Raw genomic sequence first — 27,765 nt, 5'->3', positions numbered from 1 at the left:
GAGAAGAGACGGTGATAGAGATCGCACCGACGATGAGGTGGTGACGATGCGGGACCCGGATACAGGAGAGGCGGCGAGGTAAATGAGCGACTTGGGGGAGCGAAAGGGGAGATTAAGGAAGGAGCGTTCAAGCCAGCAGGCTAGGGGATGGCGCGCTAACCGGACGTGCCCCATAACAAGGGCCAGTAAGCGCCCACCGCCCCACTACCCATCACCAGATTTAGTCTGTTAGGCTGCTAGCACGCCGTTTTTGTTGCGAACGCTGCTGCGAGAACCTTGCGATACTTGCGGCCCTATGGCTCTGCGTAAAACAACACGCCGCCATTACTCGCAGCGATGGCGATGCACGAGAGGGCGACGTCGGCACCCGCTGCATCGTCGCCACGCCGCAGCGAAGTCTTCTTCTGCCCATCCCATCAGGGGCACTCTGCGCGGAGGATCCAGCAGCTCCTTGTCCCGCCGGCCGGCCACTCACAGCGGGCAGCCTGGCCGGGATGCAGAGTTAGCCAGGGCGGCGGGCGCGTTCCTCCAAGGCTCAGGAGACGTGGTGCATAGGTTATCCCGGTCCGCAAACACTCGCGGACCGCCTGATGAATCCTGACTGACGGCTGCATCGTATCCAGTCGAGGCCACGGCCGCCATGGGTGTTTGACGAGACGGCGCACGTACGCACCTGCACATCGTTGTTCGAGCGCTGCCAAGCGCACGACGCCCTGCAGCAGTGCAGCCTCGCCAGGTACGGGACGAAAAACAACCCATGGTTGCAAGTCTGCGTGAGACAGCCTCTGGTTCACCGGCATGACGGCATGGAGACACAACCGACGCGCACCAACGGCCTGTTTGAATCAACCTCATGTCTGAGAAAAGCTCGGCATTCCACACGCTGCATGCCTCCACCGCTGCGCCAAAGCTCTCGTCACCGACTGTGAGACGGCGAAATCCCGGGTCCGCATCTTGAGGCGCGCGCTCAACAGGCCCGTGTCGCAGACGCAGATCGCTCGGGACAGCCGAGAGGAGACGAGACATCCTGACGAGCATCACAGCCCGTGCCATGTGCTCTCGACAGCCTGACACGCCCGTCTTCGACTTACGAGCATCTCGGAGTCAGTGTGGACGATGTTGTTCTTCGCGCGTTCTTAGTGCGGACACGACAGTCCTCTAGTCTACTCGCCGTACCGATGCTAATCTGGAGCACCCACCACTTCCTGGTCACCCAAGGTCGCGAGGCACACCAACGACGTCTCGGGCATCGGCAATCGCTGTGGCTAAAGTGCAGTTCATCAACACCAGATTAGATCCGATCGCATTGTAGACCTGGATGCCAACGCTCAAAAGAAAGGGGTCATCTCGATATCATCCCACACACATTAGATCGAATTCACGAAACGACGAACAAAGTCGCATACAGTTGTTCTGAATCACCGCTCCGGTTTATGCCACCTGATCGGACCTTCCTAGGGATTAGAGCTCAAGGTCATAAGAACATATGGTACCGACATTATGCCCTTGTTTCGCACAATATCCCTAGTCGCTACGAACAAACAGTACGTTGTTATCGACTTGTTTCTGGAATTTACATGCATTCACCTTGTGCTCGCATGAGGGAGTTCCAAATTGGGCGCGAATAGAAGAGCCAGAGCCAACAATCGGTCAACAGAATTACGTCTTCAGCACACGGCTGCATGTCCTTGTTGGCGAATGGGTACAATCACGTGTACGAACCTTCGGGTCGGTCAAACATCACACTGCGCGTGGTCATCATACATGACTAAACTGTCGATTGGAGTGGTTGACCCTGTTTCCAATTGTCCTGCAGCTCTCCCGCGAACATCGGCCAGCTGCAGCTTCCTCTCGAATCAAAGTGACAACCCAACAGAACATACATTAGCTGCCAAACTAACCTGGCCACGTTCTGTACCCACCGTTTTCTCGTAGTACGGCCAAACTATAGGGCATGCGTCAGGCACGGCGACATGAGTGGTCGGTGGTTTTCGATGCTGGTAGCGAGCGAGAATAACCAGGACGCCGGGACCTGATCATCCAACAACGGCACGCTCCGGCAGTTGCGGATCGATTTAGCCTATAGCCGTTCACTATGATATGGCAACGACATGTGGGCGGTGGAGGCCTTGCTAAGCCACTGCTCAACGTATGTGCAGCTGTCTTGTTGCTGCATTCCGTAGTGTGCAGGTGTTGGGCAGTCGTGGCGCTACCGCATTGAAAACATTCCGAAACGTCTTGATTGCGACATGTAACGAACAGCCATGATCCCCACACATGGAGTGCCAGCGTCACACCATTTGGGGCGAAAATGCAGTGCACTTCTCACCGCCGGTTTCCGAATACGGCCGTCGCTGTCATGAACAGGAAACACATCGTTGGGAAGCTTGGACATTGCCTGGTAGTCTTGCTGACTCGTGGCGTATCCACCTTCCCAACTCGCCCATTCTGCTGGAAACAGTCGCTCGAATGCTATGGCCATTATTCATATACAGTGGAAGACCATGCTTCCAGAAGCGTAGTAGACGTAGGGATATCGCTGCCTCAACGTCACTGAGTCAACGACAAGCCTTCAAAGGGCCGCTCTCTGCCGGCTGGCGCACGTCATGGTTCCGCTTCGCGAGGGTTGAGGGTGTGCAGGCAGATGCGTTTAACGTTCAGGAGGAGTACTGCAGCTCGATACCGACAGACCGGAAGATTTGCTCTCTCTTCTTGAGGTCCAGACTCGCCCCCAAGGTAAATAGCAGTTCCTTGATCCTGCCCTCCCACAGCAGTCCGACACGCCCATCCTGGTCAACCTTTGCTTTGAGCACGCCAGCGACGTCGTCATCGGGCGAGGCGGCGGGCCGTTTCCAGTCGGGGCGCAGTTTTTTGACAGCCCATTCGGTGTCGGTGTTGCCGCGGCGTCGCCATAACTCGCACCCGAGCTGCAGCTCGCTTTCATAAGAGTAGAAGTTGAAGTCGAAACGCGAGCACAGCGCCAGACTAGGGCCAGCCTTGACAGCATAAGTGGAAGAAAGATTGCCCATCAATGGGTTCAGCGTCAGTGTCATGGTATACGGAAAGCCCGGATGGTTGGGAAGGGTAGTGAACCGCAAGCCAGTGCTCATCCCTCCACTCTTGTTCAAGATGCCGTAGTACAATTCCGCGCCCGCGCTGAAGCGACCATGCACGGGTTCCACCTGCTCTGGCCTTGTTGGTTCGGTGGGCGCGACTCTGGGATCCGGACCAAAGTTGTAGAGCCCGCGCAATCCCATCAGCGCCGAGTCTGTGCTGTACATGTACTCGGTGCTGTATTTCCCGGAGTCGGTTTGTAGCAGAGTAAGGATAGTGCCGCCATTGTTGAGGTTCGAGTCACTGACGGCGGCGATTCTGAGCTGTCGTGTCGGGGCGAGACGGCGCAGATACAGGGCTTCTAGCCTTGACTGAGGAAGGAAAATGCGCCCATACAGTAGGGTGTCTGTCATGTGTCTTAGCTGCGGTTCGGTAAGACAGTAACAGCACCCTCACCTTTTCGGTCCACCCGCCTCCCAGCATGCCACTGCTCCCACGACCATTTCTCGTCTGGCTTCCGCAACTCCTGGAGATGTTTGAACCCCCTAATCACATGATGTAGGTCTATCCTCGAGCTCTTGAAGTCTTTCCGCAATGGCAGCGACGAGTATAGGTACGACACTGAGCCATCGACGACACCGACACTGCCGAGAGTGTACGAGGTTGCAAAGTTGGGCGCGGCGAGTGAAGAGATCTGCAGTCGTAGTCCGCGCGGGCTGTCAAAGTCCAACAGGGCTATAAGTAGGTAATTAGCATCTCAATGTAGGCAGAACGGAAAGTAAAACGTACCTCGCGCAGTCGCATTCAACGCGCCGTAGGAATTGTCAACGTTCCAGTGCGAAGCTTCGTAGAATGCATGCTGCACATTGTCCATGAAATCCAACATGTCTCTGTCATCGGCGCAGCATCATACTAAACTCTTGGTGGGATGGAGCGTGGGGAGAGTGAATGCGGACCTGCATCGCGGAGCTCGCGCCGCGGCTGCCAAGTGCAAGTGTCGGTGGTTCGCCAAAAATTCCCCGCTGCTTTTCTGCGACCTCGAACTTTTTTCTTGGGTGCTACAACCTACCACGATAACAACCGCAACACCGCCGACATGCCCAAATCAAAGCGCGCGAAGGTAGTGCACCTCACCAAGACCGACAAGAAGGGCAAGGAGCTGTCGCAGAAGCTTTTCGCCAATGTCCAGGAAGCGGCGGACAACTTTGAGCACATTTTCGTCTTTGCCGTCGAGAATATGCGCAACTCGTACCTGAAGGAAGTGCGCGCTGCGTTCTCTGACAGCCGGTACGTCTCTCAGTCTGCGCTCGACCTGCTCGTCTAAATTTTGTCTAGTTTCTTTTTTGGCAAGACCAAGGTCATGGCAAAGGCGCTCGGCCAAACGCCTGCGGAAGAGCACCTCACCAACCTCTCCAAACTGACCGAATACCTCGCCGGCAACGTTGGTCTCTTCTTCACGAACCGCGACCCGTCTGAGATCATCGAGTACTTTGGCGCATACTCGCAGACCGACTTTGCGCGCGCCGGCGTCACTGCGAGCCAAACTTTCACAATTCCTGCCGGTGTGGTACACTCAAGAGGCGGAGAAATTCCAGAAGAAGAAGATGTAGCGCTACCGCACAGCGTCGAGACCACAATCAGGAAATGGGGCATGCCAACGAGGCTCGACAAGGGAAAGATCATGCTCGACGCGCCCTACACAGTGTGTACCGAGGGCGAGACCATGAACAGCCACAAGACTGCGCTGCTGAAGATGTTTGGCGTGGCCATGGCAGAGTTCAAGATCGATCTCAAGGCATACTACTCCACCTCATCAGAGTCGGTGACCGAGGTTGGAGCCATGGAGGAGTAGAGCGTGTGTCTAAAAGTTGCAGAAATAAGCTGTATGCATCACGATGGCGTTTGGGCGGCGTTCAACTTGGCCAGGGAAAATTCATGGGAACCTCAGATTCGTCTCTGAAGGGTAGGATCTTTTGATGAGCAGTCTATCTACAATATACCCGTTCTTCACGACCCTCGCGAGAACTCCTGTCCTCTCACTAGCTTACTGCAGCTATTCTAGAAGTCCGCAATTTCTTGTGGCCTGAATGGTTGTTGGTTCTTCTTCCAACATGACCTCTCCCAGCTTGTTTTCAATTTCCTCCTTTCAACACAGCACTTTCCCTGAAGGGCCCATGCCAGGAGTTCATCCTCACACACTTTGCCCATATATTGTCTACAACATTGCCAATCCAGCCAACACTCCTCCCACTATCGCGCCAACTACACCAGGAACGTTCTCAGCAGCAGCGCCGGTGCTCTGTGCAGGTGCCGATGCCGATGATGAAGCCGACGGGGTGCGGGAGGCCGAAGTCGAACTCGAGCTCGAGAAGGAGGACGAGGATGAGTGGGAGGTGCTCGATGATAGCTTTGTCGAGGACATGGTTCCGTTTCTGGACGCAATCCCGGAGAGAGTAGGAAGCACTGATCCAGACGATGCACCAGACGTAACGACGGAGCCAGAGGCAGACAATGTGCGCGATGGTACAAACGTAGGCGTTCCGACCGAAGTAGGTGCGGCGGTACTGAGAGTTGGATCGACGAGGCCGCTCGGACCGAAGAAGGGTGCATTGCTTGGGTCGAACGCTGGTCCAGTATCTGCAGCATAGTCGTTAGCATTTCAGACTTCTCAAGATGTAAGAGAATGTCGACTTACACTGCGCAACAGCAGCTCCCAGCATCCCCAACACAACAAACACCGCGCGAACCATATCTGCACTAATCGTCGAATTCACAGTACAAAGCAGGTAGTTGTATGTAGACGTCAAAGATAGGTAGACTAAACCAACACAAAAAACCACAAATTAAAGAGCGACTGAAACTTCAAGTAAGGATCGACTGCGGTACCACAAAGACAACGCAATCCCACGACAAAGGGACGCGAACATGTTTATTAAACACGGCTGTCAAAAACGCCAAAACTCCCGGGCCCCTATGACAGGCATTCTAGAACAAGCATTTCGATAGCGCCTCGTCACGGACGCACTGACAGCCACACGACCACCCGCCCTCGTGTCTGCCAGGAGCGGTTGGTGTGGTGGCGCTTAGCGATGAGTGAGCTCGTGTTGAAAAATGGATGCGAGGGAGGCCGCCGGAGTGCTGGCACTGGTGTATTGGGCTTCGTGTGGTGAGCGCTAAGTTGTGGTTTTGGGGATTGATGGGGTTTGATTGGATGGCCCCTGAGTCGCAATGGGACTTGGCAGGTACGGGAGGATGTGGGCGGGTGTAATGCAACTTTGCGGCGCCACACGTCTTGTACCAATCCATGGTGGATTGTTATGCGATCTTTTAGGTCTGCTGTCTACGTTGAATGTTATGCGATACTCCTCTATCACGAACCTGCTGTCCATGATGGGTCGTCTCCAGGCTACGAAGAACACACTTCTCTCTGTACGAAAGATCACGTTTCTTCCCGTGCACGAGGTGGGTGCGGATGCTCGTTCGCCAGCTGTCAGAACCCGGATTTCACACTCGGACAAACATTACCTTAGACATGTCTCGTCTGCACAAAGAAGAGATAAGACATTGCAATCGACCATGACGCAGAATGGACTGGAAACCACTTGCACAAGGTAGTATAAAGGTCATTGATGATGTGACACACATGAGATCATAACATCTCCAGGACGCGGAATCATCATCCAAGTCAACATGGCCTCGTGGCAGATCGTCGCAGGACCTCCAGTCGTTGCTGGGAGAGGCGTGATCGCAACACGGGACATCCAGAAGGGGGAACTCATACATGAAGAGCAACCGTTGGTCAACGTTTCGACCGGATATGGCCCCCTTCAGTGGCCGCGGCCAGGCAATAGTACCATTTTCTACAACAACGAAAGAGCCGGTACGACTACAATTCTCTCCCGTGCTGTTACGTCCCTCAGTCCGGCGAACCAAGGACTTTTCAATGTATTGTTCCGTCCAGCAGGTGCAACAACGGCATTGAGGCAACTGGTTGCCCGTTTCGAGCACAATGCCTTCCAATATCGGTACTGGAGCAGAATGCATCTTGTCGTCTATCCAACAATTTCCTACGTCAACCACTCATGCGTTCCCAACGCGGATCTGGAAATATGTGAGGCTGCCCATGGCCAGTCCCGACTGATCGCAACAAGAACGATACCGAATGGAAGCGAAATCTTCATCAACTACACTGCGGATCTCTGGCTCTCTAATCACCTTATTCGACGCCCAGAGCTGCACACCCATTGGGGTTTCTGGTGTGGTTGTGACGGATGCATTCCTGCAGCGGCTCAAGTCGACATACAAGAAAGGGCCTCAGCAACCTCCTATAGAGCCAACCTTATAACACCTGCGGCTGCACTCAATGTCATGCAACTTACCACTCGCGTCGACAGACTCAGGGCTTACATCGCCTTGATGAACAGCCTCGGGCGCTGGACTTCAGACATGTCACACGCGTAAGTAAGCAATTATCATGGTTGAGATCAGCGCTAATCGAGTTCTTCCAGGTGTCTCATGTTAGCAGGTCTTCATTTTCAGCAAGCGGATTACATCAAAGCAATGTTTTGCGCAATCGCCGGGCTCTTGGTGGAGCGGCATCACTACCATAAGATACACACACCACAGCTGAACACTATCGTTGGCAATTGCTATATGCAGGACTCAACGCTGCATGCTGAATACAGTCGAGCTGCCCTAGCACCTTACCCACTGGCGTAGGAAGGCGAAGGTAAACAAGAGGGGTACACAGCCTGGATATTGACAAATTTGGGAAATGTTCGTAGGGAAGGTACAATAGCGACAGCGCGAGAAAATTGAAACAAAGGTCCTTGATCTCACGGGTTTGACTTTCGTTATGTGCTCGCTCACGTTGGACATCAGCTTTGAAGCAGGGCAAGACTGGGTCTTCTTCGGCTGCATAGATAGTTTGCGATGCTTATCCAGTGTAACATGGCATTTGCCTCACGAATAAACCAACCGACCGAGATTGCATGCCACTTTCCCCTGAGTCCATGACCGTGATACGCTGAGTTTCGAGAAGGGTGGTCCTATCAAGCTTGTTCGTACTATTCGTTCATTTATATTCGCGCCGCCGATAAGGAATGTAGAGTTCGACACGTAAGATTGGTCGATCTTGAACGCCACTCACTCTGCCACGTGTAGAGATTAAGTGTGGTGACACAGCTCGTCAATGGAGGTGTACGAGGCTGAGAATCGGGTTCGGGATCCGCGCATGCAGCCAGGCTGTTTCTTACGTCTTTCTGCCTAGCAGACATTCCTAATTCTTCTGGTTCTCTTTTGTGGGACAGCTACGATCGAACAGTAGTACCAGATTGAAGTAGCCCAAAATGCCCTCTCTACGCGATAAACTAGCATCTTTTCGAGCCGGCCGTCGGAAATGGCAAGTAATGTTCCCGGATCACGAGTAACCAGTCTGACCATAATCGGCCAGTGCAACGAGAAATGGTTGACGAACGAAAGACGTTGAACGACACAACAGCAGGCAAGGGAGCCCGAGCCGATATCATCGAAGAACAAATTAGAGTCAAAAAGACCATCGCTGGAGTACGGTATGCACAAAGAGAGGCACTTCAGGCCCAAAATTTTGATGCATCCCTAGCCCACAAGGGACGAGACGACACCAACAACATCATTGAGCTCGACAAAGCCATTGAGCGAATCAAAATGAACAATGAGAAGCTGATCGAACAGAAGCACGAGAAGCTGACCAACAATCTGGTAACACGGCATAAGAAAGAAGTGCGACGCCTCCAGCGAGAAAATGGAAAGCGGGAAGAAGATCTCAAACGCGAGAGAAAAGCCAACGAGGAAAATCTGGAGAACATGAAGCGTCACACTGCGGTCATTGAGCAAGGGTTGACTAAGCTCCAGTTCCGACAGAAACTTGTGAAGACTCCTGTTTTCACAAACAACATCACGTAAGTTACCCTGAGCACCATACCCTTCACCTCATATAACCATGGCTACGAGCGAGGAACCCAGGAGCGCAAGATAATCATCACAATGGTATTAAGGATCTTAAAATACAAGACGGAATCTCGTTGAAAGCCCATGTTTATTTGCGCACTGTTTTTTTCAAATGTCAAAACGCTAATGGTTAGTCAAAGATCAATCTTTCAGCTCGCGATAAATGAGACGTCTTTCTACTTCAGAGGCCCAAAACACACATTAGGGCAGGTTCTCCGCCATGATTTGAACTTGTGATTACCATTTTCACTCATCTCTCATACCTTCTAGTGAGTGGCATTCTCCTAGGGATGGCGTCTACGACCTGAGCGATAATAAGCACCAGGCAACAATAATGGGTCAGGACCGTACATGTATCGTTATCACCCAGGCAGGGTTCATCAACTTCTGTGAATATCTCAGCACAACCTATGCTCATTTGAACGGAATTCACAACGAATTTACTCTCGACTGTGCCCGTCAGATCGTGCTAGGTTGCGATAGGAGATACTTCATTCAAGGGAGGGATTGGACGCAATTTTATCTAGACGACGTCATCAGGGACGATTCCAGAATGAAGAACTGCAAGGAAATCGATGTGTGTACGCTGGGGAGGTCTGGAACCTATGTCATCCAGTTCTAATCTGGTGCCCTTATCTGGAATCTGAAAGGGCAATACTATGGGTTGGAGCAGCGCATCGAGGAGGAAGTGGAGCCGGGAAAGTAGAAATTTGCGGTAAGCAGTAGTGACGGAGCGTGTATAGTGCCCGAATAACCTGTTATGTTCTCTAGGCGCTGGCACTGAGTCTGACAGATCAATGCTTTGTTGCACTGTTCAAGTGGCGTAATGCTATGAAAGCCACATCATATTATTTGAGGGCTCTCAATGCCGCTCCGAAAGCTCGATGGAAGCATTGGGCAGAACAAGAGTCGGACATGACTTGAGAGTCGGATTATACTGCAAAGCGCTAAATGCAGCTACCTGGACGAGGATCTAGCTCTTTTGTCTACCTGTAAAACGTAGGAAATCCGCCAACTGCTGGTGGAGAGAATATCCTTGCGACGTCATAGTGAAGTATATTTAGAATGCTTTTAAGATCCAAATCGTCTGGTACAGGTCGCGAAAAGCCATGAGGGGCCGGATTGACTTTATTTGCCCAGGTGGCAGCAGAATCAGGCTGACACTGGAAGGCTGAAGATGCCCATTGGCCCAGGCATAGCTGCAAATCGCCACTCGGTGTAGCGATATCTTTTGATGTGTCACATGAAAAACTGCTGATGACACGCCAAAAACTACGCATAAAGTCGCGACCGGACTAAGCTTTTCATGAGAGACCCGGATCATGTCGAGCAGCCACCACTGCCTTTTCTTGCTGGCCAGGATGAAATGTAACCCCAGGCTATTACTGCACTACCATAGGTAACTACCCTGCAAGCCAAAAGCTCGGCTCTCGTCTAACCATGTGGCAGTAGGTCCAAAAGCATGGCACCTGCACAGTAGTGACCGAGGTAAGCACCACAACCACGCGTGTCGAAGCAACATAAAATGGTGACGACGAAAGGACCGTATCTGCAAGCATACTCACATCCAAGCACCTCAATGTTAGACTCCATGGATTGATGATAACAAGGATGGCTATTGGAATCATGCCGGGATGGCTGTCCGCTTGATTTAGGAAAGGCAAATTTTTGTCGAACTACTGCCTCGATAGTCCAATCTAAGTTCCGCGAGCTAAATTGGTCTTGAGAATTGAAGTCTAAGAACAATCTATAACATGACATCGAAACAAAAAACAGCTCTCCATACATATTTCTACAACACTCCTACACAACCGCTATCTCTCATGAGCTCTCGCGCACTTAAGAAAGCGTGACTGTACCGCTTGCGCTGCACTCAACAAAGATACCGCCATACACGATACCCTCCAAGATGCCGGCTTCCTGAATGCCTGACCTCAGGGAATCAGCACCGGGGTTGATCGGGTTCTTGTTAACACCAAAGTGGAACGCGCCGTTGCCGCTGAGGTCGTTGGGAAGGGGTTCAGTCTTCTGCGTCAACGCCTCGTTTCCAGTGGACGAGAAGACCTGGACAGTGCTGCGACATGGTTAGCAACGTCACCGGAAAACATAGCCATGTGAAGGGGAGCGAACGTACTTCTTGTCAAAGTCCAGCTTCAGCGCAAAGTTGGTGAAGTCCGTTCCTCTCGGCGTCGAGAAAAGCGTCTTGCTACCATTCTTACTGTTGCCCAAAAGCACAAAGTCGTCCTTGGTCGCGCCGTCGCTGCCAATCAGCGTGCCAGTCTTCAAGCTGATTTGGTTGCCGTCAAAGTCTCCGCGCTCGAGGAACGTGAGCAGATACTCATGGGTGGTGTTGAGGGGACGCTCGGCGCTCTCTTTGAGGGAGAAGTGCAGGGTCTTCACGCCAGTAGTGGTGATATTGTCGGCGGACTTGGCGGAGTTGAAGAGCAGTTCTGCGCGGCGAACGGCGGTTTGGGGGTTGGAGCCACCGGGGGCGAAGATAGAGTCGTCGCTTTGAGTGGGTTAGGATTTGCAGGGATATCAGGGATGCGGTAGAAAGTACTTGACTGTTACTTCGACGGTCTGCGCCTTGACTTTGGTGTCGAACTGGTATTGTTAGTGGTGAGCTTTGAAGAGGATGCATGTGTCATACCAGAGATCCTTGGCCAGAGAGGCGCACCAGACTGCTGAAAGTCACGTCTATCTGATGTCAGAATATGAAGCCATGCATTTTAAGTTATAAACCGACTTTGGCCCTTGACGTTCTCCGGGTCGAAGATGCTGGTCGCCTTATCAAAGTCCGCCGCCGTAGCGTTAGCCGGAACACGACCATCAAACACGATGGTTTGACATTGCGCTAGCGCGATGCCAGAAAGAAGGTATAAAGAACGTGCCAGCATGTTGGACGAAATGGACGACTGAAAAAGCGAGTGAAAGAGTGTGAAGAGATTTGTGGAACTGAGCAATGCGAGAGAACGATTGAAGTGTCTTAATATTATATAGCTGGTGCGAACGGTCCTTCTGTGGTTTCAGTAGCAGCCCTGCATTGTGGAATATTACCGAGACTGGCCGCTCCGCAGTTTCGAGATGTGTTGGAGTCGCGCAAAGACAAGAACAAGCAGCAACGACAAGGCCGTTTATAAATAAAATAGATTATCGTCTCCACAGGCAATTGCGACACCTTCGCGCTCTTGCATTATGATCGACCAGATATCGTGTTGGCTTTTGTGACGTGACGTGGTGTGGCCGTGGTTGACGTTGAAAGAACCTAGATTCCCGCCTAACCTCTTTGAGCATTCCAAGACAAGTTATGAAACATACACAAGAAGAACGTCACAGATGTGAGCACGGAGGCTCTGCAAAGGACCGGGTGCGGAGCATTTCTGAGTGGTCCAGAATAGACTTTAGCTTCAGATAAGGCTGAGCACGTTCATCAACCTGACAATGTATCGCTCCGATTATGTATCGGATTTACCGCACGAACTGCTCTAGCGTCGGCGGCCTTTTTTTTTGGCGCCAAAATTTGTAAATGTATGTGGTGTGATGGCGCCATTACCAAAGAAGCATCGCGCACACGTGTGCAGACTAGACAAGAGTTCAAAGAGGGAGGAGAGTGAAAGAAACTGCCGAAATTTGAGAGGGGCTTTGTCATTCCTTATATGTTTGGAGATAAGTATGTCCGGGAATTCGCCCAAGAATTCGTCCAAGAATGCATCCAAGAATTTGCCAATGAGTAGGATTGGTTAAGAATGTTCAAAGCATTGTACACCAACTCTTAAAGTGATGGTTCGTTTGCACATCGTTCATGCCCAGGTTTTGTTCATACGACGAATCTTTGTGGCAGTGCAGCTACGTGGTGGCATGATCACCAGCGCGTATAGACTGCATTCGTGCGTACGCTCTGCGCAGGTGGAAAGTACAGGCTTATGAGGTAATTAGTTCGCATTGAGGCTGTGGAAGATTGGTCGTGCCCCTGCAGATTTTCTACCGTATTATGTCCCGAAGCCCGAGGTCGAGATGAAAACCTGAGCTAGTATCTTGGCTCCGAGCCAACAGCCAATGAGAGATGACTGTGGCCATGCAGGCACAGTGGCTCAGACTTCGTGGCTAGAGCGAGAACATTCGACTTCCTTGTGGCCTCGGTCGGGGAATACATGCGGTAGGTGCAAGCGGAGGCGGGAACTGCGGATGGCACCAATGAATGACGCGCGGGGTTTCACCAAGTCTAGGTGGACTTATGTTTATGATGGCTACCAGGGATCATCGGTGCAATACTTGGCGATGGCACGCGTTGCCCCACGGCTGGATTAGTCCGAACTAATATATCCTGCGACCACGGAGATTAGCGTCTGTGCGTCATCAAGGTTAAGAAAATGGTACATATGTACATAGGTACAGCGGCTTCTCATTAATGTATTACGATCGTCGCAAGATAGTCACAATGCCTTCAATGTTCTGTCTAGAAGTAGTTTCGCTCACTCTTGCCTTGGCGACAACTGGGGTTCTTTCCCACCCTCTTTTCAATGGTCAGCTTATCGAAAGAGCTGAGGATCTTCTGCCCGAGTACGACTACGTTATTGTTGGAGGTGGGGCTTCGGGTCTAACCGTAGCCAATCGTCTCTCTGAACAGTCAAGTATGCTTGCTGTTAGTTGATCGTTTGTCCAATCGCTAATTCGTACGTTAGGTGTCAACGTCCTTGTAATTGAGGCCGGAAGTTTGTAAGTCGATAGCATCCGATCACGTTTGCGCGTGAAGACTGACTTGAGTTCCAGCGACAACAAGGAAGACTTTGTTACTATCCCAGGCCTTGCTGGTGGTGCAATCGGAACAAAGTATGATTGGAACACATCCTACGCCGCCGGTGCCGGCGTTGGAGGTCGCGTGGTCTCGATCCCGCAAGGAAAAGTCGTCGGTGGATCTACAAAACTCAACCGTATGGTCTTCGACCGTGGCTCCAAGTCTGATTACGATGGCTGGGAAACTTTGGGAAACAAAGGTTGGAACTTTGCCGGGCCTGTTGCCGTACATCAAGAAGGGTACGTTTAGTCTTTATATCACGAGTCATAGCTAACAGAAGTGTAGAACGAAAAAACACCACTCCTCCCCACAGCAGAAATCGCGGCCGAGTATGATATCAAGTACGACGCGAAGAACTATGGCACCACAGGATACATGCAAACCACGTTCTCTCCCTTTCTTTTGGCCATTGACGAGTAAGTCCATTATTTTCAACGAATCCACCTGATCAAGACTAAACTTCATCTCAGAGAACCTGATCACCGCTACAAAGGCGCTCGGCATACCTATTAACGATCAGGGAACTGGGCAGGCTATCGGCGGGTACTTCTGCCCAAAGAACATGGATCCTAAAGAACTTGTTCGCTCTTCTGCAAGGGAGGCGTATTATGACTCGGCTGTCCAACGACCAAACTTCCACCTCCTCGCGAACAACCAGGTCTCGCGAATTGTCACGTCGAAGGCCAATGGCGCCGTCAAAGTCACAGGCATTGAATATGCGAGCTCGTCAACAGCCGAACGAAAGACCGTTAAAGTTAAGAGAGAAGCCGTCCTTGCCGCAGGAACTCTGCACTCTCCCCAGCTACTACAAGTTTCTGGCATCGGCGATGCTAAACTCCTGAATACGATCAACGTGACCACCGTGGTGGACCTTCCAGGTGTTGGACACAACCTACACGATCATCTCTCTGTAGCCGTTGTCAACCTCGGTAAGCAGTCTTCTAATCGACAGGGTTTTAGTACAATACTAATTGATTGTAGTCACCACCACCGAGGCCACAAGCAGTTTGATAACTTCAAACGCCACCTTCGCAGCTGAAGCCAGGCGCCAATACGACACCGAGAAGAAGGGTCCTCTGACCTCCCCAACGGGCGATTTCCTCCTCTTCCTGCCCCTATCAACATACTCCAACTCCTCCAGCGCCGTCGCAGCCCAGGCCGCCGCCGGCTCCGCTTCTCTCTCCCTACCCTCCGACGTCCCAGCCTGCGTCGCAAAGGGCTACGAAAAGGCCTACGCCTCGCTGAACCAAAAACTCACCTCCAAAGACGCAGCCTTCCTCGAAATCATCTGGGCCGACGGCGTCGTCGTCCTCGGTCTCCAGCACCCATACTCCCGCGGAAGCGTCAAAGCCTCGTCGTCCAACATCTTCGACGCTCCCGTTGCCGACGCCGGCTTCCTGCGCAACCCGCTCGACGTCACGCTCCTGCGAGAAGGCGTGCATTTCGCCCGCAAGTTCGCCCAGGCACCTGGCATTGCCGAGTTGGCGCCTGTCGAGGTAGCGCCAGGCGCGAATGTTACGAGCAACGCGGATATTGATGCGTTCATCAAGGGCAGCGCGTCGACTTTGTACCATCCTGCGGGAAGCTGTAAGATGGGACCGAGGGAGGAAGGTGGTGTTGTCAATGGCGAGCTGAAAGTGTATGGAGTCGAGGGATTGAGGATTGTGGATGCGAGTGTTATGCCGATTTTGCCGGCGTCGCATACTATGACGACAGTGTATGCGGTTGCGGAGAAGGCCGCGGATATTATTCGTGGGGCTGGCAAGGCAGGGAAGTCTGGGAGGTATTGAGAGTAGGATGTAGTGTACTGTTGCAGTAGCTGCAATTCCGTTAAGAGATATGAGATGACAATATATATGAATTTAGCCGTTACTTTAAGCTCATGAGCTGCCGTCGTCGATAAGTGGGTGTGTCTGCGTGCGTTAGGTTACGATGACATGCAGCAGCAGCAGTATCCTGCAGCCGTCTATTTCTTTACTATTGGTGCAAAAAGAATACCTAAAATCATCATTGCAAAGAAAATGCAAAAAGCACGCCCCAGCCCCCCATTTCTGAGAGACAGTTGCGCGACGTAACCAAGTCTGCACAAGTACTTATTACAATCCATATCAGTGAGCTCCAAGGTTGTGCGTCATTACACTTCCAAGTCTGTACAGGATCGCAATTGTACTGTTTTGTGAACTCCAAGGTTTCCGTTACTAGTTTGACCTTTCTAGTGGCGGTACTCGAACCGACGAACTCGTAGGCCACATGGCTATTTGGGTGTTGTAGGCTGGGCCTAGACTATAGCGTGACTCGTGGTTGATGGAATAACGCTGATTTGGATTGGTTATATACGGGGGGAGATAGAGGATGTGGAGGGGTTGGAGATGGAGGATGGGGTGTGGTGCTGGAGCGCGTGGTGGAGGTGAGAGAGTGCGAGAGGGCTTATTTTGTACGCGAGGTTGTGGGTGTGGGAAGAGTGGTGGTCGAGAGAGAGATGGTGGTGTTGAGGTCGGGGGATCGGAGGTTGGGAGAAAGGTGAATGACAGACGATCTCCTATTTTCGTGAATGTTTGCAATGAAACTGTGTAATGTGTAAGTCGTGTTCAATGAGAGTGTACTGCAAGCCTGAAACTGTGCGACGATGGCGAAGGTGAAGGTGGCCAGTTTCAGCGAGTTGGAGTTCTTCGGGCGAGACGATCAAATTACAAAGCTCCCCTCGTTACCTTCACCAGAGAACGTGGAAATGTCTATCTCTTCGCATCAGGGTAGAAATAAAACGAAGTAGTCAGAGAAAAGGAGACTCCAGGTACATGTAGCTGGCTCTAACAAGAGACCGAGTTTTGAGACTGGTGAGATGAAGATGGTAAAATTATGAGGTGTAGTGATCATCGCAAAAAGGTAAGAGAGTGAGCCACAAACTTCCGCAGTAAAAGACCATACTGCCTACCTCACCTGTACCTCCAAAGTGTTTCGCCGGCTAGGCACTCGCGGATCTCTCTTACCCATCGTGACTTCGAGCGCCTGAATTAGACCTCTCTCATCATACCGCACGAAATTCTCGCCCTCATTTTTCCGCCCATACACCCGTATCGCCTCGATGCCAATACCCTTGAGCTCCTCCTTATCCACGGCAGGCGTGCCAGGTCCTTGAAGATGGATGAGATGGGTCACGTAGTTGCGATACCTGCTCCTGTTGACCTCACCAGAGTTGCCTTTTGACTCCTCGCCAGCTTTGGCAATGGCGCCGATGAAGTCCAAGGCAGAGTAAGGATTTGACGACGGCCCGGTTTCGCGGTCAATGGTCGAGTTTAGGATGAGGATTTTGTAGCGGATGTTGGGGTTGTCGATGGCTTGACCGATGCCCTTGAGTACAAGCGATGGGACTATCGATGTGTACAGCGAGCCGATGCTGTAGACTATTGCTTGCGCTTCCTTGAGCGCGTTCAGAACCATGGGGTTTGCAGCGAGTCGGATCTCCTGACCATATGGGTTGATGTACCAGAGGCGTTCAATTCTCGCAGGTAGCTCTTCTTCATCAGCCTTGGAGAAGGTAATATACTGCTTCCGTAGTGTTGGGAGAGAGCCTGGCAAGTTTGCATCTTCGATCCTGTCATGCTCCTCGACCTCATCGTAGCCTGGCGCGCCCCCGAATTCGAGTGCTGTCGATATTGAAGGATGGGATATGGAGTTTTGACCTGTAATGATTTCGCCGTTTGCTAGTCCAACGGAAATGTGGTGCGTGAAGTTGGTGTTGATTGCAGGTAGAACCGAAGTATGACTTGGAACCGAGCAGATACTGGACAAGAGGTAAATGGCCGACTCAAAGGATCCGGTGAACAGGCGGGCGCTACAATCAGTCAGAAACAAAAGCTGCTTTATAAAGCTGAAGTTGTGTGCCTGGGTAGGTGAAAAAAAGACGGATCTTGCAGTTCTAGTATGATAGGAAAGAAATGCTCACCCGGTCAAGAACAGATTGCCAATGCTGGCCCCGGAGAAGTCGAAACTTGAAGATGGACGACGCCGCTTGACTACCTCAAAGGCGACGAGATTGAGGATGGATCGAATAAGCTCTTTCTTCGCCGTGGAAATGTTGGTCCACAGCGCATGCTCTGCCTCAACGATCTCAAGCCACTCTTGTCTGGCAGAGGTACGCTCCTTGGGCAGTCTATGGTTGAAGAAGGCTTTGATGGCAGCTTTTTCGCTGCTGTCGTTGTCTGGGTCATCCGGGATCAATCGCACAAGACGACCTGAAAAATGTCAATATGGGCAGGTTTTAGTTTGAGAAGCTTGCGCGTACTTCGAACATCACCGATACCTGCAAACTGTCAATATAAAGCTCGGTAGTATATATATGGTATACGAACCAGGTCCGCCAAAGACCCTGATGAGCTCCGAAGAACTTCCGCCATTGTCACTGATAGGGATGATGTAGCTCAGCGGACACTTCTTGTCTTCTCTAACAGTGCTGAAGACGTCAACAAGCTCGTTTGCAGCGCTGCCGCCTGAAAAGACGACGATGCCTTTGGCTTTGAGGCTGCCGTTGGTCATTTGCGTAGGTGTGGAGTTACCGCTTGTGGGCGATAGAAGAGCCTCGGCACTGAAAGACATTGTGATGTAGGATCGTTGTTAGAGGTATGCAAGGGGTGAAGACCACAAAGGGTCGTAATGATCATATCAAGCCATGTTGCTTGTGATAAGGTGCCATGTTCCAAAGACGAGGCTGTCCTTCTAGAATCGCTGGTGCGAGAGTCATGCACTAGGCCTTCCTAATCCGACAAGTGGGATTGGCTAAGATAGGCAATATCTCGCATTCTCGTCACCAATACAGCATGATACAGTGAAGTGGTTGTAACATGTTTTTGATTCAAGAGGTGTGTACAGCGCGAGTCCTCAGCTCGAATGAAGTCGTGAAGTGTAAATGCGCCTGCTATCTGCTTCCCCCACATCCATGTTGTCACAGCATCCACATGGAGCTCTGTCATGAGACTGCAGCCGGGTGCCAAATGCATGCATCGTGACGGCCTGCATTCCCACGTCTTTGACGAGTCTCCAATGTTGTGACTGCTGCACCCCTCAATTTCTCCATGGCCCTCGTTCTTACGCCTCCACTAGTGCTCGCCTTGAGCTGCGCCAGCGGCCTCTTCGCGCTCCTTCCTCCGTGCGCGCTTTTCAAGCAATTGGTCTCGTCGGTCGGCAAGGAGTCTGAATTGGCGTTGCTCCACGCCCGTAAGCCAGTAGCCAAAGCTGCCACCAATTCCGGCGAAGATGGGGTAGACCCAGAGCGATTCCTTGTTGAAGAGCGGGCGCATTTCAATGCCGAGCTGCCATAGTCGGGTCGCGATGCCTGCAAAGTGACACTGCCGTTAGCAAGCGCTCTGGCGGTGTGCGAACAAGTCGAGGGCATTACCGAAGCCGCTCCAGAAGAGGATCTTGTGGACCATTGTGGCGTCTGTGGGTGAAGGGCGTATCCGTGCTCGTGATGACGGGTACAATTGGCGGACGCGCGGGTCGATAGTGGGATGCGTTGGGTGGTGAGGTCGCGCTCTCGTCGTCTCGAGGTGGTGCCGGGATGAGGGCTGGTGGTTTGCGACCTCAAGCTCCGGGCCCGCCAAGACCTGGCATGCTCCGTGCGGCAGGAGCAGCCGACGTCGTACCTGGCGCCAGCGCAATGTACTTCGTAGTCGTGCACATGCAGCCTCGCATCTCTCCAATGACGCATTCCGACTGGAGACGCATGCATCGACCTTCACTCACTTCTTGATAGAGCCCGACGGTGCAGCCGCGATACCATCTTCGCAGCGTCATAATCGTCTCTCGCTGGTCGCATTGACCTCCGCCTGCGCTTCCCTGGTCGCCGGCCGCATGCCATAGTTGAACAACGTCTCTCGCAGATCCTGGGCGTAACCACACCACCTCACCACCATGGCCGAAGTCGGGCGCAAGCGCGTGCTTGATGGCGAAGGCCCCCAACATGTGCGCAAAAGACTACGACCCTCTGAACTGCCCTTGTCGCAGGCTAAACGATCGGCCATTGACAATTTGGTCCACACTTTTCGCAAAAAGGGCCATTACGACAGCATTCGTAAAGACCTACTGGCTCAATATGAAGCAAGTGTACGTAAAACAACCTCCAATCACCCATGTACTAAGCTGACTCCTATTGCCAGTCCGCCAAAGACGACCTTTTGACTTCGCTCAAAGACCTGGTCGAGACCGAGACCGACCGCAACCCTCACTTGTTATCCAAGGACCCCCGCATGGCGACTACGCTCATCGAAGGCGCCGGAGAGCGCATCAATATCTATGGCAACATCATGAACACGGTCAGCTCTTTGCTCGACAACTTGATCAAGGAGCAGGGCCTGCCCAAGATGCGAGAGTACAGGGCTCTCGAGATTGGTGCAGAAGCTGCTGCTGAAGAGGAACAGCGAGGAAGTAAGACCGAGGAGGAATGGGCAGCCGAGGCCGAGACGCGGAGAAAAGAACGAGAAGCAATCAGGGAGAAGGAGCTCGAGCATCAGCGTCAGATTGAGCGGGAAGAGAGGGCAAAGAAGGAGGAGCGGAAGCGGCGAGAGAAGGAGCAGGATGAAGCCCGCGAGAAGGCAAGACAGGAAGAAAAGGAGCGGAGGCGCAAGGAGCGCGAGGAACGTGACCGCGCCGACGTTGAGCGCCGACGCAAAGAACGGGAGCGCATCGACAAGGAGAGGGAAGAGGAGCGTGCGCGTCTCAAGAAGGAGAGAGAAGAGCACGACGCCACCCGCGAGGCCCGTCTCCAGAGGATTCGCGATGAAGATGCTCAACGAGTTCGAGAGCTAGAAGAGAAACTCGAGCGAGAGCGTGGGTCACGGTACCGAGGTGCCCGCAGGCGCAGTCGGACACCTGAACGAGACCGGTCACGCGATCGACGCCGTGTTCGCGATAGAAGTCGGCGAAGGAGTAGGACACGGTCTCGCGAGCGGGAGCGCGATCGCAAGCCTTCTGTCAAGCCAGAGGACATCAAGGTCGATGACGATTTGGCTTTGCAGCTCCTACTACAGGAGAGCGAGCAAATGAAGAAGTCTCGACAACGACCCGCCCTGGAACGATCAGAATCGCTCGAGCCTCCCATGCGCAGAGCACAGCCACCTAAGTCGCTTGTACCACGCGACCCTGTTGCTACTCGACTTGCGAAGCTTGACAGCAAATCGCAATCGCCTGCACCATCGCCAGAGAAAGAGCCAGCGACACCCAAAGGAGACGGAGACGTCGAAATGGAAGATGCTCCGCAGACAGACAAATCGCGAGACACGACTTCCCGATCTCGATGGGACATTAGGCCTGCCCTACCGACAAAGGACGACAAGTCGCGCGGCCGCTCGAGGTCTCCCAGCATCGCGCATAGCACGCGTACGAGGAAACGCAGCAAAACTCGTTCGCCATCTCGAGGCAGTCGTTACGATCGTCGACCATCTCGCATCGAAGATGATCGCAGGTCTCGCAGAGATGATGACAGACATTCTTACCGTCCACGCGACGATCGAGACGACAGGCGATCGCGCCGCGGAAGTCGGAGTCGTTCTCGCGAAACTGCCAGCCGTCGCAAGTCCCGCTATGATTCGCGAAGCCCACCTCCCAGAAACCGCGACCAGGACCGTCGCCGTGATCGCAGCCGCTCACGTTCGCGTGGAGGACGCCGAGCTCGTGAACGTACCCCGCCGCCACGTCGCCGTCACAATTCGCGCTCGAGGAGTCCGGACGGCATCGACAGATATGTGCCTCCAGGTGGAGTCGCCGAAGCTGCAACCGCAGATGGTGCTGCTCCCGTTCCTGCTGCCGGAGCTCCTGCGGCAACCACTGAGCCTCGCAATGCTGAGCCTCGCAATGCTGAGCCTCGCAAGCGTGACGACAGCCGCGACCGAGATCGAGACCGTGACCGCAAGCGTGATGACAGCCGTCCCCGAAAGCGCGACGATAGCCGACCGCGGAAACGAGATGACTCTCGCGACCGCAACAGGAGCTACCGATCTCGCGAGTATGATCGCTGGGATGGTGGCCGATCTCGGGCAAACCGATTTGACGAATCAGATCGGTATATCCCTGGAGGCGGCGGTGGTGACAAGAAGTCTGACAAGAAGACGAGGGATCGGAGTCGAAGCCGTGATAGAGACAGGGATAGGGATCGTGGTAGGGATGATCGTGATAGGCGAAGGCGTGTGAGGAGTCGCACCAGGAGCCGGAGTCGCGATCGTCGCCGATGAGGTAACTTGGGTGTATAGGTGGCTGAGGGTTTGCAGAGATGTGTACGATAAACGGAAAGAACGGAGAGACAATTAATCAAGCTGGCAAGGCACTTTAAATGCTAAATCTACGTGCAAAGTCTGGAGACTGACTCCCACCATCAGAATGTGCCGCGAAGTTTTGCTTGTGTTCCTCAGCCTCGTTGCACGCATGCACAATCACAGCTGGGATGAGCCGAAGCCCTCACTTATTTGTGAATATATGCTCATGGTCATTGATAGCCATGGCGTCTCCACGAGAAGACGAACAGAAGATGAAACCAATCTTGTTTTCTGCATCGGCTCATGAAGGAGCTCGTGTTCTCCGAGTTGCAGCCTCCACCAAGACCCTATGCGCACACAACGCGTCAACTCTTTACAGCGACATATTCAAAAAAAAAAAAATAGAATAGAGTGTCATTCTCACACTCTCCTCTCTTACTATGCTGAAGTTCAAGGTTTGTTGTTTGTCGTTGCGGAGTGCTTGGGTGCGGTGTTTCAGCCTGCTTTGAGCGGTGGAGCTGCTGGAATATAAGCTTCTTCGTAGAGTGTTATGTAAAGCTGGGTGATGTGTTACGCATATTGGAGTGACACCATGGAGTTTCTGATGGTCTGAGTCGTGATATGGTTTCTGGAAGAGTGAATCGACGGCTTGGAAGAGTAGATTCTGGTGACTTGTTTGCGGTTATTATGCTTCGTTTCGAACCGAGCACCGCTGGAGATAAACCTTTGCTGTCTGGAATCAAAGTCTCGGGAGAATATCTGCTCATTAGGTGGGCGTATTTGAGTGCATTTGATACAATACTGCTTTAGTGCTATATGTACGTAGGTTTGATCAATACCTGGTGTTGAGCGCCATTGGTGCTTTCTGGACAAATGAAGCTCTCCCGAATCACGGACTTGAAAGCATGGGTCTGCTGTACGGCGGATTGTCAAGCGGTGAACAGAAAGGTAAAGAAATGGCAAGGGAGTTATTAATGAACTGGTTGTTGGAGGGACCGGATGGTCCGCGGATTGATCCTAGCTAACATCGGCGGTAGAAGGTATGCACATGCATGCGCAAGCAACCTTTTCTCCTGAATATCGCGTTCCGCTCAACGCATGCAGTGAGCCTACAAATTGCTGAACTGTGTTTTTTGTGTCACCTTACCAGATCTATTTCTGATGTTATCCGCAAAAACTATCCGAAACCCGTACGCGACGGACCGACCGGTAAAGTATCTGAAGAGATACGGTAGTCTGTGTTGATATTGTGCTGCTTCTAAGTATTATATTGCCTAGCAACACTTCGATTTTCCAGTCAGGCTCCATTCCTCCTGCTGTTAGGCGTGGTGAAGACGACGTATGGTGGGAGCTTCTTGCCAAGCCTCATTCGAAGTTCTACCTTCTTGTCTTACATTCTCGCCCCCAACCCACAATTCCCAATCACTGGCCTCGCCATATTAACATGCAGCCAGCCAAACACCTAGACATGCTGCCACTGCTAGTCTCGCAGTTTGACGGTGACAATAGTGAACCCTAAACCTAACTGCGATGTCTTCAGTCTGGAAACCAATCACAGCAAACCTAAGCTTATCTTTAAATTGCGGTTCCCCTGAGTTCGAACGTCTTACACGCATTCTGTCTCCCCGACTTGTTGTTCTTCACCCCTGCCACATCCTTGTCTCTTTCCTCCGCATGCGCCGTGGGGCTGTACACGATGCTTGATAAATATCCCAGTTTTCCCTGTCTTCTCACTGATGCGAAATTCTCTCCTGTATTGTCAAATTTCTCATTTCTTCGTTGAAATACTCCTTAGGCTACCTGCCATAGTATACAAAAGTTCAAAACGGCACTGGTCCGCATTCGGATTTCGCACCACCGTCGGCCATCCGCTAACAATGGATCGCCACAATGATGGCCCCGACAATGAGTTGTCCCATCTATCGTGGGTGAAGAACGTCTCGAAACAGCAAAGAAACTTTCTAACCATGACAGTCGGCAAGGCTCGAACGTCGATTTGTTGCCCGGCGAAGACGAGCACCACGAAGTCAGATCATCCGCTCCGTACCCGAGATTTCGCGGCTTCCTACGCCAATTTCGACTAGGATTTCTTGCAATAGCGTTCGGTCGCTGCCTCAAATGGCGATCCAATAATGAATACCGCAAGGTGGCAATACACCATAGCCGGACTATCGCGGTCACGCATGGCTTACTTCACCTTGTCCCCTTAGGTGGAGCGATCACAATTCTCATGCTTCAATGGACGAGCTATCTCGCAAGTTTTACGCGCGACGACTCCACGACGTTGCAATTCGTGGCCAAGTTACATGAATTGTTCATGCAAGCATCCATTGTTGAGATCATATTCTGCCTCGTACTTACCCAGGCCATCGATGGCTTCGTTCCTCTAGGCTTATTGTCCGGTACCGTACAGGCGACGCAGCTGGCTTACATTTGGTCCCTTGATTATTTATCAATTTATAAATCGTCTGGCTTTCGCGGGTGGCGTAGAGCGATTTTCGCTATCTCCATTCCTGCTCTTATCCTGCTAATCTCGCTCGTCGGTCCATCCAGTGCTATCTTGATGATACCAAAACCTGGTAGCTCATGCGATCGGAATGCGGTCACAAAATATACCCGAGATTCAACGGAAACAATGCACCCTACCCTTCTGGATTTGTCTAACGGGCTCAGCATGTAAGAGCTCGTCCTTATAACAGTTGCAACGACTGAGTTTCAACAGAGATGCCGCGAGCCTCAACTTGACTGTTGACAGATCTTTCGATGGACAACTTGAGCCTCCTGTAAACGCTGGATCTCCAACTCGGCGCAAATCATACCTGAACCGGGACTCGTTCATGCCAACCCGTGAGCCGGGGTCCCAAAAAACCGCCATCTTGATTTCTGACCGAACTCTGCGCCTTTCCTCTAGATGGGCTTATACTTACGTAGAGCATCAGGTGCAGGGTGAAACCGACCGCTTTTACATTGAAGGTATGCAAGTAAATACAACTATACCGACTTGGTATAGTGCGGATAGCTTCCAAGACATCAGTAACTTTACTGCAAGGAGGGGAACGAATAGAGTAACCAAAGTAGTTTTTCCAGAAAATGGTACCGCAACAGTAAAAATGGCGTACCCAGTGGTGATTACACAGTGCTGGAGTGGATTGGTTCCATTGAAGCCAGACGCCAAGCTTTACTACAACCTGAATGGTACAGAAATGCCACCAGACTTGTCTGAGCTCGCGAAATACTCCACACTCGGAGATATAGCAGAAGAATTATCTTCATCATCTGAGCGGCTTGGGAACGTACAGTTGTATGCACCGGTTTGGTTGCCGTCGCCTTGGCCTGCATCGCCATCGTTATTTGCAGTGTTTATCTCTCACGAAATAGGCGAATCCGGAAATGCCTCGCAATCCTTATCGTGGTACCTGAAAGAGAGAGATCAATTTTCGCGTCGTAGTACGGTTACGGTCACAGCTTGCACGCTATCCGCTTTCTGGGAATTTGGAGAAGTTCAACTACAACAGACTTCTACAGAAGAAACCGTCAAGACTATGTCATACCCGAAGTTTCTCACGCAAGAAGCACGGCCTGTAACGTTGAATGTTACCCACATCGACACGATCCGGAGAGCAGGATTTCATCGTCAACTGTTGGGAGCAGTACCATCACTTGCAGGTGATGGCCAACATCCATTCGAAAGGAGCCACATGCCCTTTTCTTTAGGTGCAATTTTCGCTTTAGGTATTTCCAAAATACCCGACATGGAAAAACATTATTCAGCAAATGCGAGTTTATTTGAACAAGGGGAACTGGTATGGTTTCCGCCACCAGGAGTCGACCCAGCCAACACGACTATGTTCAAATTTACCTTGACCGACTATGGGTACGGATATGGGACTCGCTCAACATCTGTTTACCTCGCCATGACAGTCATATCCATATACTGCGTCATCACTATAATCTATATCAGCTACACAATCATTACCGGCTTCTCTGTAACTGCGTGGAACTCTGGAATCGAGCTAGTCATGCTGGCATTGCAGTCAAAGAGACCGGATTATCTGGGCCACACATCAGTCGGCATCGATTCAATCAAGACATTTGGCGAAAGTGTAGGAATCAGGGTGAATGCCGATGACGAACTAGAGCTAGTCTTCGCGCACGATCGCGACTTCGAAAAGAGAGGCTTGAGGAAGATTGAGCGGAACAAGGAATACTGATAGTCGTATTACAAATGGATCCGTGCGTTGTATTGTAAGATGGCATTACTCGCACCCTAGTCTAGGATATTTTAGTGCCAACCTTAATTCGACTTCGCACTACAGACAACACTACACAAACACTATGCTACTTAAAAGCCCTAACACACTCAAGTTTCCAAGATATACTTCCACCCTTTTCTGATGATTACTCTCCGTTGTAAGGGCTTGGGCCAAACTCCGTAAATGGAGTCCGTCTTACCCTCGTTCTCGACAACTTCCCCGTACTCCAAAACACCACTCACATCCAAATATGTACAAATCTTATCAAACAACACACCCTTATTCCCTTTACGATACACGTAAAATGTCTCTCTCTTGCTCTTCTCCACAATTGGCGTCGGAATCTCCGCTTTCTCCGCTAGAATGATTCTGTCCGCGTAGAACCGCTCTCCTTCCGGTCGCTGGCCGATGTATTCAAGGATGCAGGTATCAGTCTGAGCGTCTCGAATCGACGTGGAGTTAGCGATGAGGTGCCCAGCGTTCACCGAGACTTGGATTTGGAAGTCGTTGGCATAGGGGAGAGTGGCGGAGGGGAAGGATTCTTTCCACAGGCTGTTGGGGGGAAAGGACCATTGTGGGGAGCGGAAGGTGGGGGAAAATGTGGGCGCTGAGGGGATTTTGAGAAATGACGGGTTGGAGGTTTTCGGGCTTATTGGTGATGGGAAGAAGAGTTGGTGTGGTAATCCTGTGTTTGTTAGCTTAAGTGAAGGATGCAGATTTGCTGATTGAGTTTCTTTGAATAGTATATATTTGCCATTGGCGATCTAGCAGAAACCTGTGTTGTTTTCAAGAATGTAACCTGCCGACACCATTGTCAGGATGTGAGGGTCAAACTCAGGATAGATGGTGTTGTGGAAGATGAAGTAGTTGGTGTATTGAAAGATAGACGAATCGCTGACCCTAACAGGGTCACAGGAGTCGACTACTTATACTAAGTGCTTCATTATGTAAGCACGTACTAATCCTACACCCATGCCCCTGCAGTCTAACAACCATGGTTTCAAATTTGCGCTGCGACAGTGCGTGGAGGGCGCCGCATGTGCTTTTGTGGCAGCGTACGTTGAGCGGGAAGCGCCAGAATGTTGGCAAAAATGCTGGGCTCTCAGGGCTCTCTTGGGATTGGAACTTGGATATGTTGACACATTGGATGTTTCGTTCGAGCATGTGCGAAGCAAGGTTTGTATTCCGGGATTCTGATATGAGACCACAGATGCGAAGCACTTCCAAGGCCATGAAGCTATCAGGAAGGGGCACTTCAGTTCTATCTTTCGTATTTGGCGGTGCACCCAAAATGATAGTGCAATCATGGTTTGGGGCCTCAATTTGAGGCAGTCTTAGTTCTGTTGAAACACAATCATCTTCCTGATGATGGACAGGAAGACTGCAGGAACGCGGACGATAAACTTCTGAGAGCATCTTTGGGTTGATGATG

At 51.7% G+C, this 27,765-nt stretch overlaps 14 protein-coding genes across 14 annotated transcripts; 7 read left to right on the top strand and 7 right to left on the bottom strand.

Moving 5' to 3' along the window:
- Positions 1-471: 471 nt before the first annotated feature.
- On the bottom strand, positions 472-1,026 carry SNOG_16026 (hypothetical protein; the record flags this gene model as incomplete). Its single annotated transcript, XM_001806104.1, has 2 exons — positions 472-673; positions 830-1,026. The coding sequence occupies 2 exons, from the start codon at positions 1,024-1,026 to the stop codon at positions 472-474; spliced, it is 399 nt and encodes a 132-aa protein (XP_001806156.1).
- Positions 1,027-2,080: 1,054 nt separating this feature from the next.
- On the bottom strand, positions 2,081-2,482 carry SNOG_16025 (hypothetical protein; the record flags this gene model as incomplete). Its single annotated transcript, XM_001806103.1, has 2 exons — positions 2,081-2,170; positions 2,330-2,482. The coding sequence occupies 2 exons, from the start codon at positions 2,480-2,482 to the stop codon at positions 2,081-2,083; spliced, it is 243 nt and encodes an 80-aa protein (XP_001806155.1).
- A 175-nt stretch (positions 2,483-2,657) lies between these two features.
- Positions 2,658-3,940, bottom strand: SNOG_16024 (hypothetical protein; the record flags this gene model as incomplete). The annotated part of the gene is made up of 3 exons (XM_001806102.1): positions 2,658-3,460; positions 3,511-3,789; positions 3,844-3,940. 3 exons carry the CDS (start codon positions 3,938-3,940, stop codon positions 2,658-2,660), a joined length of 1,179 nt encoding a protein of 392 aa, XP_001806154.1.
- A 210-nt stretch (positions 3,941-4,150) lies between these two features.
- Positions 4,151-5,627, top strand: SNOG_16023 (hypothetical protein; the record flags this gene model as incomplete). The annotated part of the gene is made up of 3 exons (XM_001806101.1): positions 4,151-4,341; positions 4,390-4,902; positions 4,929-5,627. 3 exons carry the CDS (start codon positions 4,151-4,153, stop codon positions 5,029-5,031), a joined length of 807 nt encoding a protein of 268 aa, XP_001806153.1. The 3' UTR covers positions 5,032-5,627.
- Positions 5,628-6,137: 510 nt separating this feature from the next.
- On the bottom strand, positions 6,138-6,360 carry SNOG_16021 (hypothetical protein; the record flags this gene model as incomplete). The annotated part of the gene is made up of 2 exons (XM_001806100.1): positions 6,138-6,192; positions 6,290-6,360. The coding sequence occupies 2 exons, from the start codon at positions 6,358-6,360 to the stop codon at positions 6,138-6,140; spliced, it is 126 nt and encodes a 41-aa protein (XP_001806152.1).
- A 384-nt stretch (positions 6,361-6,744) lies between these two features.
- SNOG_16020 (hypothetical protein) lies at positions 6,745-7,787 on the top strand (the record flags this gene model as incomplete). Its single annotated transcript, XM_001806099.1, has 2 exons — positions 6,745-7,511; positions 7,745-7,787. 2 exons carry the CDS (start codon positions 6,745-6,747, stop codon positions 7,785-7,787), a joined length of 810 nt encoding a protein of 269 aa, XP_001806151.1.
- Positions 7,788-8,517: 730 nt separating this feature from the next.
- On the top strand, positions 8,518-9,271 carry SNOG_16019 (hypothetical protein; the record flags this gene model as incomplete). Its single annotated transcript, XM_001806098.1, has 2 exons — positions 8,518-8,993; positions 9,253-9,271. 2 exons carry the CDS (start codon positions 8,518-8,520, stop codon positions 9,269-9,271), a joined length of 495 nt encoding a protein of 164 aa, XP_001806150.1.
- Positions 9,272-10,364: 1,093 nt separating this feature from the next.
- On the top strand, positions 10,365-10,494 carry SNOG_16018 (hypothetical protein; the record flags this gene model as incomplete). The annotated part of the gene is made up of 2 exons (XM_001806097.1): positions 10,365-10,410; positions 10,442-10,494. The coding sequence occupies 2 exons, from the start codon at positions 10,365-10,367 to the stop codon at positions 10,492-10,494; spliced, it is 99 nt and encodes a 32-aa protein (XP_001806149.1).
- Positions 10,495-10,881: 387 nt separating this feature from the next.
- Positions 10,882-11,939, bottom strand: SNOG_16017 (hypothetical protein; the record flags this gene model as incomplete). Its single annotated transcript, XM_001806096.1, has 4 exons — positions 10,882-11,116; positions 11,177-11,551; positions 11,693-11,723; positions 11,789-11,939. The coding sequence occupies 4 exons, from the start codon at positions 11,937-11,939 to the stop codon at positions 10,882-10,884; spliced, it is 792 nt and encodes a 263-aa protein (XP_001806148.1).
- Positions 11,940-13,675: 1,736 nt separating this feature from the next.
- SNOG_16016 (hypothetical protein) lies at positions 13,676-15,627 on the top strand (the record flags this gene model as incomplete). Its single annotated transcript, XM_001806095.1, has 4 exons — positions 13,676-13,684; positions 13,796-14,036; positions 14,308-14,766; positions 14,819-15,627. 4 exons carry the CDS (start codon positions 13,676-13,678, stop codon positions 15,625-15,627), a joined length of 1,518 nt encoding a protein of 505 aa, XP_001806147.1.
- A 1,138-nt stretch (positions 15,628-16,765) lies between these two features.
- On the bottom strand, positions 16,766-18,430 carry SNOG_16015 (hypothetical protein; the record flags this gene model as incomplete). Its single annotated transcript, XM_001806094.1, has 4 exons — positions 16,766-17,669; positions 17,781-18,069; positions 18,120-18,137; positions 18,187-18,430. The coding sequence occupies 4 exons, from the start codon at positions 18,428-18,430 to the stop codon at positions 16,766-16,768; spliced, it is 1,455 nt and encodes a 484-aa protein (XP_001806146.1).
- A 500-nt stretch (positions 18,431-18,930) lies between these two features.
- Positions 18,931-19,131, bottom strand: SNOG_16014 (hypothetical protein; the record flags this gene model as incomplete). The annotated part of the gene is made up of 1 exon (XM_001806093.1): positions 18,931-19,131. The coding sequence occupies one exon, from the start codon at positions 19,129-19,131 to the stop codon at positions 18,931-18,933; it is 201 nt and encodes a 66-aa protein (XP_001806145.1).
- Positions 19,132-19,744: 613 nt separating this feature from the next.
- Positions 19,745-22,018, top strand: SNOG_16013 (hypothetical protein; the record flags this gene model as incomplete). Its single annotated transcript, XM_001806092.1, is given in 5 exon segments — positions 19,745-19,795; positions 19,990-20,659; positions 20,688-20,758; positions 20,797-21,208; positions 21,225-22,018. The coding sequence occupies 5 exon segments, from the start codon at positions 19,745-19,747 to the stop codon at positions 22,016-22,018; spliced, it is 1,998 nt and encodes a 665-aa protein (XP_001806144.1).
- A 2,697-nt stretch (positions 22,019-24,715) lies between these two features.
- SNOG_16012 (hypothetical protein) lies at positions 24,716-26,291 on the top strand (the record flags this gene model as incomplete). The annotated part of the gene is made up of 4 exons (XM_001806091.1): positions 24,716-24,756; positions 24,836-24,927; positions 25,012-25,053; positions 25,186-26,291. 4 exons carry the CDS (start codon positions 24,716-24,718, stop codon positions 26,289-26,291), a joined length of 1,281 nt encoding a protein of 426 aa, XP_001806143.1.
- Positions 26,292-27,765: the final 1,474 nt, after the last annotated feature.

Source organism: Parastagonospora nodorum (genome assembly GCF_000146915.1).
Source record: "Parastagonospora nodorum SN15 chromosome Unknown scaffold_42, whole genome shotgun sequence".
Classification (NCBI taxonomy): domain Eukaryota; kingdom Fungi; phylum Ascomycota; class Dothideomycetes; order Pleosporales; family Phaeosphaeriaceae; genus Parastagonospora; species Parastagonospora nodorum.
Note: the sequence above shows the minus strand (reverse complement) of the source record. Positions and strands in the feature narration are given on the sequence as shown.